Raw genomic sequence first — 11,654 nt, 5'->3', positions numbered from 1 at the left:
AAAAAAAAAAAAAAAAAAAAAAAAAAAAAAAAAAAAAAAAAAAAAAAAAAAATTTAAAGTATATTTTCCTGACGAAAGGTGTGCCTAACCCTTTCTATTCCCACTATTGTAAACACAGAATGGATACAGATGTCTAAAAGCAAACCAGCTTTCAGGCCTTCCATCACTGAACAGCTGAAAGAAATCTTTACAGGTGAGAAAAATGTACCTACTTTTGCTCACACTGATGTTCTTTGAACGTTCAGTTTACTTGTGGCAGAAAGCTTACGCGACTCACTGACCGTCCATCTCTGATGACCCTAACAGGGCCAAGCAGACTGACCACAGCACAAATAACACATGACCAGACCCTGAAGAGCAGGTTCCATGCATGATCCACCATAGCAGACTCCTGAAGGCAGCAATACCAAAGGCACTACACCGCCGGTTCCACCTTACCCTCACCAGACCTCAACACGCAACGCACTCTGTGAGAGCGACCTTGCCCCTTCTCAGGCTATATGAAAAACGCAATAAAAACTAAAAACAATGCAGGTTTTCACCTATTCTAAAGCAATCTTCTTGTTAAGTATGTAACATGTATAACATAAGTGCAAGGGGACTAAAATTGTACCTGTTTTGCACTCTGCCTCTGATGTAAGTACTAATACTACACGAAGGCAGAAAAGAGATGGAGAAATAAGTAAATATGGAAAATCCAAAATATAATCAAAACCATACGCAAAGAAAAGAACCACAAGCACACATCCTCACACAGAGGCAGAGGCTGCCCCTGTGAATGCAGGGCTCCTTGGTTATTTCCTCCAAACTGAAACCTTCCCTTAGAAGGCAGGGAGAAAGGAGGCTCGGAAAGCTTACAGGCCCCAAAAGGGAAAGAAACCTACACTTTGACCTTTCCCATGTGTGTCAGTTGCCTTTTCTGTGGCTGACACCTGACAAACGCAACTCAGTGGAGAAAAGTTCAGGGTGCAGTCCACCCCGGCAGGAAGTCCTGGCAGCCAATCCCATCCCGCCCACAGTCAGGCAGCAGGGAATGATAAACACCTGCCCACTCTCCTCTTTATTTAGTCCAGGACCCAGTGGGGCCACAGGCCTTTGAGGAGAGTCTTCCCACCTCAGTTAACCTAGTCAAGACAGTGCTTCCCAAGCCCGCCCAGAGGCCGACCTAACCTAGAGAGTCCTCACAGGTCATGGAAGCCCGTTTCCTAGGCAACTCTAGATCCTGTCAAGTTTATGATCCATATTAAATGTCATACCTCATCAGGTCCTTTCTGATCTACTACTATTCAGAGAGAAATAAAGAAGAGAGTTGTTCATAATGATGTAATTCAAAGAGTCCAAACAAGTAGCTATGGTGTATCACAGAAGAAACATGATCTGCTTCCTGGATCGATTCCAATAGGGAAATTTCCTCTAAAACCAGTACCTAGCAGCCTTTGTTCTTAAAAGTTAAAATAAATTTTAACCTCTTTGTACATGTCCCATGGAGCACAGGAACTATAAAAGCAAAGTACTATAACAGAAAAATAAAGCACCCTTACCTCTCAGCAGTAAATGCAGACTCTGTGTCAATGTAGACCACAGCCCCTTCTAATCCTCCCAGGCTGGTGGGTAATGTAGCTAAGACACTCATCATTATGCAAAACTGAGTTTTTCCGCAACCTGGTGGACCTGTAATCTAAAAAACAAAATTCATCTTATATATGTGTATATAAAATCTGCATAAACATTGTAAGCTAGCCAAAGAAAATTATTTTAGAATTTGCTGCAAAAAAAAAAAAAAAAAAATCCCTTGGGCTGGTGAGATGGCTCAGTGGGTAAGAGCACCCGACTGCTCTTCCAAAGGTGCAGAGTTCAAATCCCAGCAACCACATGGTGGCTTACAACCATCCTTAACGAGATCTGACTCCCTCTTCTGGGGTGTCTGAGGACAGCTACAGAGTACTTAAATATAATAAATAAATAAATTAAAAAATAAAGGTAAAAAAAAAATATATATATATAAAAAATCCCATAACCTTGGTTCCAAGAAAGAATTAAACCATACTGTCCTAAGACCCCCCCCCCCNCNNCAGATAGCAAGCTAACTTTTCCTTTATAGGTGGATAATTAGGATGTATATCCTTGGGAGCAATGAGAAAATGGTCACTTGGTCAACCTCCCTCTATGCTTTGTTACCAGATGTGAAATTATAATTGAGAAAGGCTAGAAGTGTCACTCGCTCACTGTATGTTCTCCTATTGACAAATGACATTGTGAAAATACTACTGAAGAATAATTGACTGCTGGGCAGCTTAGGGCACAGTCACCTGTCACTCAGAAGGGGTCAGTAGATATGGCATAGTAACACAGGTCTTGTCTGGCCTGTCTTTCTTTTCATGTTTTTTTTTTTTTTTTAGATTTATTTATTTATTATATGTAAGTACACTGTAGCTGTCCTCAGACACACCAGAAGAGGGCGTCAGATCTCGTTACGGATGGTTGTGAGCCACCATGTGGTTGCTGGGATTTGAACTCGGGACCTTTGGAAGAGCAGTCAGGTGCTCTTACCCACTGAGCCATCTCACCAGCCCCTCTTTTCATGTTTTTAATTTTTATTTTTTGAAAAAGGGTCTCATTGTGTAGCTCTTGGCTACCCTAGAACTTCCTATGTAGTCCTGGAACTCAGAACTCTGCCTCTGCCTGAGGCTGAGATTAAAGGAATGTACCACCACACCCAGCTGCTCATCTTTTCGTCAAAGGTGTGCCCCGATGTAGGTTGAAGCTTCCAGTCTTTGCTGTGGGATAACCAGGAAGCCGTTGTGATTCAGTGGGTTCTCATAAGCACTCCTCATAAGTCACAGACTGCTACAGATCCCATCTTGTACAGCCCGAGTGCTCTCCAAAGGCTCACGCCCTCTGAGCTTTGTCCTCAGGTCACCGGTGTTTGAGGTAGTGGAAACTAACAGGGTCGGGCTGATGGAAGATAATTAGGTCGGACAGGAGGACAGAAGGGATTATTGTCCCTCTTAGTCCAAAGGCCCATTCTGCATACAGTACTTTCCTTCTTGCTTCTCGGCCAAAATGTAACACAGCCAGGTGGGTTTTGCCAACAGGCTAGAGCCATGTTGTTTGGATCTTCTAGCCACTATATTCTGAGCCAAATAAACCTCTCGATCATTTAAAAGTACCCAACCTTCAACATTCTGTGTACAGAATGTATTGTTGGTACAGTAATAGACTCAAACAAGTTTCTATAAAATCTAGCAAATCTGACACCATCTGAAATCTTCCTTTTCCCGTCGAACATCAACTTCTTTGTTGTCAGACGCCAAACAATAAATAAAATAGAAAAGCTAAAAGAGAGCTGAGCGTGGTGGCGTACGCCTTTAATCCCAGCACTCGGGAGGCAGAGTGAAATGCAACAACAACAACAACAACAACAAAAACACTAAAGAAAAACTCTTAGTGCAGGCCTTTCAAATATAGGTAGCAACATAGCAAAAAACCAGTGACTCAAAAAAACTGCTATTTCCCATAACAGAAAATCTACTACCACTCACTCCAACCTAAAGTTTGATTGTGTGGGGTGAAAGAGAAGGTAAAGCCTAGGCCAGCAAGGACCTCAAATCATACCAATTTAACTGCACATCTGGGATTGGAGCAGCAAGATAGTGCGCTTTGCCAAGTCACTACTTGGCAAAAGAAAAAATTAAGGCTTTTCTAGCTCAGACCTGAAACAACACAGCTCACAGGAGCTGCTTTTTTTTTTTTTTCCTAGCAACCCCCTTCCCCTGGGCAAGTATCTAAGTACTTGTCTGTATTTGCTCAAGAATTATGCAGAAATATGATGAGGTCTTCAGACCTACATAATTCATTTTATAACTACCTCTCTGAATCCTAAAACCTGAATCTCAGAAAGGCTACACTCAGCCTTGTGAAAGAAGACTGGATCTTAATTTATCGACCATCAGCATGTGAAAGCTTACGTCCAACACTCTCTCCACCATTAGTATATACTGACAACTACAGGACATGGAAATGACAGACATTCCAAGTTGCACAGTAAAAATCAAACAGCATGAAGACTTAATCATCATCCAATAACAGCACTTCCTGAACATGCTATGTAACTGATCCTAAGGCACCATTAGGAACCAGTATATTCCTAAAGAAAGGAATGATAAAGAAAAAAAGCCAGCAATACATGCTAAAATCTTGTGTTGACTGGAGCCCTTCACAGCAACAAGTCAGGTAAAGAAATCATGTGAGAGCGTCACACATAAGAGATCCCCACCTGAAATCCGCCCCCTACTTTTCCTACCAGTACAGCTACAAGTGGACCACCAAACTAAACTGTAACTGGACAAGACAAAATCTATCTTCACAGATCTGTAGGTCCACAGAAAGAAAAATTAAGATTTGCTACAGTTCTCAGCAGTAATCTAATGACCCATGTAAGTCTCACACCTTCCAACTATAGGTCCTGCAGGTATCTGAGCTTACAAGCCTGCCTCTTACCACCTCCTGTGACCATGTAGGACACACTAACCTTACCAATGAGAAGAAAAAAATCCTGAGTTGTCACTTTAACCCACAAGAATATGGGGATGTTAAATCAGGACTCTGGTTCACTTTTGGGAACATTAGAATTTATCCACTTATCTCAAGTCACGAAAAAAAGCTTACAAATGATCAAGGAAATACAAATAATGCAAATATTTTCGAGTGCTCACAGGTTGGTCTTCCAGAGGTACTTGTGAACCAAGATACACAGACTTGGCATCTTTTGATTGACAAAAGCTTCAACCATTGCCCTAGACCATAAATCCTAGATCATAAAATGAAACTATCTTTTGATGGTACCTTTTTAAAGTTTCTTTTACATTGATTGATTGACTGATTGATTGATTGATTGATTGGGGGGTACATCACCGTGTGTATAGAGATCAGAGGGAAACCAGCATGACTCAGCTCTCTCCTCCTACCACATGGATCCTAGGAATAGACTTGTTGGCAAGCACCTTTACCCACAGATACATCCTGCCAGCTCATGGCAAGACAACACCTCTAAATACAACTCACAATAACATCTATCTTGTGGACTTTTAGCAAGAACAGTATTGACCCCAGGAGTAAAACTCCGTTTTTGAGAAAACAGTAGCTTATTGCTTTACATTTGCACAGTAGATACACAGTACAGAAACAAATGCATAGCATATCTATAACATTAAATTTTCCATGGACAGTGAAGATAGAAGAGAGTTAGGGGAAAAAAATTAAAGGCTCCTTAATTTATGGTAATGAAAAAAAATAGTTGATAATCATTGACATAATACAAACTTCTAAAGTTTAGGCTTCAACCTTATCCTCACTGTTCCTTTTCAATTATAACAGATTCTGAATTACTAGTTTATATACTCCACAAGTTAAAAACTCCTGGTTCTGTAAGGCAATCCGACAAAGGCCTTGGCTCACAGGACTACTGTTTCTGAGGCTCTGTGTGAGCCCTGCTTTGATTGTACTTCCTACCTCAGTGCTGTAACTGATGATGTAACTAACCGTCCCCAGATTCAGCGAGTTCACAGAAGTTAAAATTGATGATAAACACATTCTGAGATTAAAAGTTAAAGTTGAGAAAGAGCAACTATAAAAACGACAAAAGAATATTCCCAGATTTATATTTACTCCCTCAGTCACTTCCAGACCTTTGGATGAGAAACAAGATTGCGTTCCGTAGTGATACTATCCATACCTCTATTGCTTGTCTACTGCTGTGAACAATCGCCACAGATTCCGAAGCCTGAAAGGAGACTCTTTCATTATCCATGATTCCTGATGGGCTGAACAGAACTCTCTGCATAGGATCTCATAAGGCTAAAATCAGGGTTCTCAACTGTACTGGGCTCCAGTCTGGAAAACTTAGTGTCAACTCCCAGGCCCAACCAGGTTGTTGGCAAAATCTGTGCTTCTGCTCCAGGTCTGAGGTTTTTTTCGTGTGTTCATCTGAGAGCTTGTCACATGCTTAGTGTTCCTGGTGGCCACATGCATTCTTGATTATATACTCACTTCATCTCCAAACCAGCAACACTATCAGTACCCCCCATGCTTCGACTCTGTCTTCCTCATATCAGTGGGAGGACGATCCCTGCTTTGTAGAGGTCACAGGATGAGATCTAGGTGCTTTCCTATGAAAGCCACTGAGCCGTATGATATACCTTAATCATGGCAATGGCATGCCTTAATCACAGCAATGACATCTCACTGTACTCACAAATACCAGGGCTGAGAATACAGTTTCATTGGGAGGTGTCTCAGTCACTGCTTTATTGCTCTGAAGAGACACCATGACCACAGCAACTTTTAGAAAAGAAAGAGTTGGGGCTGGAGAGATGGCTCAGCAGTTAAGAGCACTGACTGCTCTTCCGAAGGTCCTGAGTTCAAATCCCAGCAACCACATGGTGGCTCATAACCATCCGAAATGAGATCCGATGCCCTCTTCTGGGGTGTCTGAAGACAGCTACAGTGTACTTACTTACTTAAATAAATAAATAAATCTTTAAAAAAAAAAAAAAGAAGAAGAAGAAGAAGAAAAGAAAGAGTTTAATTGGAGGCTAGCTTTCAGTTTCAGAGGCTCAGTTTATTATCATCATGGCAGGGAGCACGGCAGCATCCAAGCATAATGCTGGAGAAGAATCTGAGAGCTACATCCTGACCTGAAAGCAAAGACACACCGGACCTGGCATAGGCTTTTGAGACCTCAAAGCCCACTCCAGTGACACATTTCTTCCAACAAGGCCATACCTACTCCACCATGGCCATACCTTCTAATCCTCCTAATCCTCAAACGGGGTCACTCCCTGATGACTGAGCATTCAAATATATGAGCCTATTGGGGCCACTCTTATTCAAATCACCACAGGAAGCCACTTCAGAAATTTTGCAAGATACAATGTTTCTGAGAACAGAGATCTAGTACCTTAATAAATTAAGTTTTTTATTATATGCACATATAAATGAATATATACATTTGGAGGCAGGCACACTAGTAGACAGCCGGTCTTTCAGATGGACCCAGTGATCCTCACCCTTTGTATTCATGCCTTTTGTTGTCCCCTCCATATATCGGATTTGTCTGTATGTCTTAACAGAATATGGAAGAAATGCTGGCACATAACTTCTAAACTGCCACTTCTACCTTGTTCCCTTGGTTCATACATATATATGCATATATGAGAGGTCAGCTATCATAGCATGAAGGCACTCTAATACTCCTTTGGAGAGGTTCACATGGCAAAGAACTCCCCAGCCATGTAAGTGAGCCACCTGGAAGGCAGCAGTTCAGACAATGTTAGCCTAGGCCAATACTCTAACTGTAATCTCATAGCAGATCTGAACCAGAAACATTCAGCTAAGCTGTTTTCAAATTCTTGACCCAAAGAATCTGTATGAGAAAATAAATATGGTTTTAGCCATTAAGCTTTGGAGTGATTTGTTAAATGATGTTTAAAAATACACAAAATTAAGAAACATATAACTTTAAAAACATTTAAGGAAAAAAACCTCCTAAATGACTCATTAAATGTTCATCAATAAAATTTCTTAAGTGTACTATTTCTATAATTTTAAACAAATTTTCATAAATTAATAATAAATGTATATGATTAAATATTAAATACAAACTACTATACTCTGAAAATGTACATAATTTTAAAAACTTCCAAATCTGAGCTGGAAAGATAGCTCAGCAGTTAAGAGCACATAAGGATCTTGCAATTCCTAATATGTGCTTAAACCTTTAGTGACCTTAAAAATGCCATGTAAATGGAACTAAACAGAAATGACTATGAATTGCTTAAGTTCAATTATGTGAAGTGCTTACAAGAAGCAAATTTATAGGGAACGAAAATTGATCCGTTGCCTGGGCTTAGGATGGGAGTGAGGATTCACTGTGAGTGGAACAGCGAAGACTTTGTAACTACAGTGTGACTACAGTGTCAATGCACACAGCTACACCACTGTTAAAATCACATTTCCTTACAATGCTTGAATTCTAGATTATTTAAATTATGCCTAAATAAAGCTGTTTTTAAGGTATCCATGTGACCTCTAAAAGATCCTCAGTGCTCAGAAAAAATAAAATTAAGATCCTAAGGACAGACAAAGTCAGATTATACCAAGGTAAGAAGATATAAGACAGGAAAATTTTCTGTGCATGGTTAGTGGGAGTAGGAGTTAGCCCAGCACTCTGGAGGACAATTGGTCCTGGCTGTCTGAGGTTACCCTGTGCATACCCCACAACCACCAAACCACTCCAGGGCAGATGCTGCAAGCAGTGGCCACCCAGAAAATTCTTCAGGCTTTGCATATCATATGGTCTCTGTCACAGCTAATTAAACTCTGCCCTTGTGTCACAAGACAACCACACACAAAATGTAAACAAGTGAGCTCGGCCATAAAACTTTATTTACACAAATAGGCAGAGAGCTGAATTTAACTGCTGGGAGATAGTTCTCTAATTCCTGCCCCAGAGAAAAACTTCCATATGCTATCCAGCAGCTAGGTACAAAAATATCCACAGCACTTACTCATATTAGTAGCAAGTGAGAAACAACCCAAATGTCCACTAATAACAAAAAGAGTAAACTGTGACATATTTTCAAAATGAAATATAATACAGCAATAAAGATTATGTTCTTGAAACCTGAAATAACATGAAAAAAATCTTAGAAATAACATTAAGTCAGAAGAGCAATTCATAAAGAAGACATGAGATATGGCTGAATCACAAATATATGATTTTTAAAGTTCAAGAATAAGCAAAACAAGAACGGTGTGATTCTTATGTAACCATAAAGTAGAAGGGAACTCAGAGAATGGTAACCATTCAGGCTGCAGCTAAGCTAAGGTACTCCCTGCATGCAACTGAAAGCTCTCAAAAGAGTCTAGAAATGACCTAACCGAGGGCAGAACATAAAGAATTTATTACTAGTTAGCATGATAAGCCAGTCAGGTGGATCATAACAAAACCCTCCAAAGGTTTCTAGCTTCCATTTGAATTCAAACAAAATTATCAAAATGACAAGGTGGGGGCGGGGAGGGGGAAATCACCATAAAACTCAAAAGATAAAATACATGCTTACCCTTCTTTAGATTAATTTTTTTTCTGTGTAAGTAAATTTCCAATCCATCAATATTACAATCCTTAATTGACCTGATCCAGCCTCATCTCAAAAAATGATTGTGGAAAAATGTAATTCTGGCACCATCTGGTGGCAAAGCATGACAACAACAGCCCTTCAATTAGCTTATCCATTCTTCGACTATTTATTTAATAGGCATCTACTAGACATAGCAGTCTTTAAATCTCTCTAGGAATATAAGAAATAAAATACTCCCTAAAACAGGATTCCTATCTTTAAGAAAAAAATCATTTAAATTATGATTATGAGAACTATCAGAAACTGCTGGGAATATAGCTCAGTGAACCAGACATTGCATAAAATGCTTGAAGCCATGGGTTCGATACCCAGCACCTCATGACGCATGTGCACGCACACATGTGCACGCCGCACACGTGTGTGTGCACACTCACACACACACACACTCACTAACATACAACATGTCTGCTCTTAAAACTTTGCTTCCAAACTTTTCTGGCAAGAAATTCTTACAGGCTCCCATGCATACCATACACTCCAATACACGCCATACACACCAATACACGCCATACACACCAATGCAGCTTTCAAAGTAAAGAACCACGGTGCTCTTAAGGGGCCCTCATCTTCTTGGAACATCATTCAAGAAATTAGCCCAGCCTAATTTTCCCTTCCCTGACGCTGAGCTTGGCAGCTCACTGACAATGAAGAGAACCTGCCATACGCAGTGGTGTGATCACCAAGGACATCACCACTTCCACTGACAGAAGCAAACAAGTACATCCTGATAAGATACAGACAGACTGTGAAGAACCCACTTAGGGGGAAAAACACCATAAAACAGCACCAGCCTGCCAGCTGTGAGAGTAAGCCTCCTAGGAGTTAGCTTCTCTGGGTTTCTTAAGCTGTGGTAGACGGCAGGTGTGAGGAGCAGGTTTGGCGCGGCCCCAAGATGGCGCCCGGGACTGCCGCCAAGTCTAACAACTGACAACTGACTTCCTCATATCCCTCAAGATAGCCATGTCCGTTAAACTGCACTGCACAGATTCACCACGACGAAAGATCAGATGATGTGACAAATGTAGTCCTGAGCCAATGAACTGGGCCTATGTGGAATGGGGTGATGGGGAGTGGACTAGAGGGTATAAAAGGGGATGGCCGAGAGAGGTCAGAAAATCTTTTTACTGCACATAGTTATGTTCCTGAATAAACTGCTTTGAGAATGACAACGGTTTTGTCGCTTCTTTTCTGCTGGTTGGAGACGGTAGCGACAAGTGGTGGCCCGTACAGGGAAGTGACAAGTCCAGAACTCTCAGCAGTCAGGGTAGCCGGCTGGTAAGCTCCCAGGTAAGTAGGACGATTCAAGTTCTCGGTTAGAGACTATCAAGTTCTCGGTTAGAGACTATCAAGCTCTCGGTTAGAGACTATTAAGTTCTCGGATTAGGGACTATTGAGGTTCTCAGAGTGAGACAATTAAAGTTACACCAAGCACTATGGGAAACACAACATCAGGACATTCTGTTTATCAGGCCTTGAAAGATCTCCTAAAAGTGAAAGGAATTGGNCTGAAAAGGGAAACCCTAGAAAATTTTCTGAAAGCAGTAGATCAGGTGGCCCCATGGTTCCTAGTCTCTGGTCACCTTACCAGACCAAGCTGGGAGAAGTTAGGAAAATATCTGAAGTTTGCAGAGGAACAGGGAATCCTCGCAAACAGGGTTCTACCGGTATGGAAGTTAGTTCGCAACTGTATAGAGGACAAGGAAAGATGTGGAGCTGAGCTGCAGAAGGGGAATGAGGTTTGAACCAAGTAAGAGAGAAGAGATCACAGAAGTTCGATGCTGAAAGCAGTTCTAGCGAAGGGGACATGTCTGAAGATGACTTGGAAAGCATAGCGGACAGTTTAGAAAAAATGAAAGTAAAAAGTGCAGCCATCTGAGGCCACCACAGCTGCTACCTTATGCTCCTGAAGGTGTCACAGGGCGTAGTTTGCATCCAGAAGTATGGCGAGAGCTAAGTGCTCACTGCTTCCCAGTTTTCCAGGATGCTCAAGGAGCTCNATTCTATGAGCCACTAGATTGGAAGGTAATTCAAAGACTGGCGGAAGGGGTACGAGCCTACGGGGTCAGTGCCGCTTTCGTTATAGCTCAACTTGAATATCTGCTTCGCTATTGTCTAACTCCCAGCAATTGGCAGAATCTGGCACGAGCTTGTCTTTCCCCTGGACAGTGTCTTGACTGGAAAACATTCTTTATAGAATATTCAGGTAAACAGGCCACTCAGAACGCAAGTGCAGGACAAGCGGCCTGTGATCAGGATTATGTTATTAGGTCAAGGAAGATTCACCGCTGCACAGATTAACTACCCTATACAAGTTTATGAANAAATTAATAAAATAGGAACTAGGGCTTGGAAGTCCCTCCCTAACAGGGGAGAGGTTAATGGTAATTTAACAAAAACCCTTCAAGGACCCACGGGGCAGTTTGCAGATTTTGTGGCCACAGTGATAGAAGCAGC

The 11,654-nt window shown here is 41.3% G+C and overlaps 1 protein-coding gene across 1 annotated transcript in view; it reads right to left on the bottom strand.

The window, feature by feature from the left end:
• Rad51b (RAD51 paralog B) overlaps positions 1–11,654 on the bottom strand; it is a 528,672-nt gene that overhangs the window by 503,932 nt on the left and 13,086 nt on the right. Inside the window, exon 5 of the mRNA XM_021202264.1 lies at positions 1,542–1,678. Within this exon, the coding sequence (XP_021057923.1) occupies positions 1,542–1,678 (137 nt within the window). The remainder of the gene's footprint in view (positions 1–1,541; positions 1,679–11,654) is intronic.

This window comes from Mus pahari, chromosome 7 (genome assembly GCF_900095145.1).
Source record: "Mus pahari chromosome 7, PAHARI_EIJ_v1.1, whole genome shotgun sequence".
Classification (NCBI taxonomy): domain Eukaryota; kingdom Metazoa; phylum Chordata; class Mammalia; order Rodentia; family Muridae; genus Mus; species Mus pahari.
The sequence above is the reverse complement of the archived record's forward strand: the minus strand, read 5'-3'. Positions and strand labels throughout refer to the sequence as shown.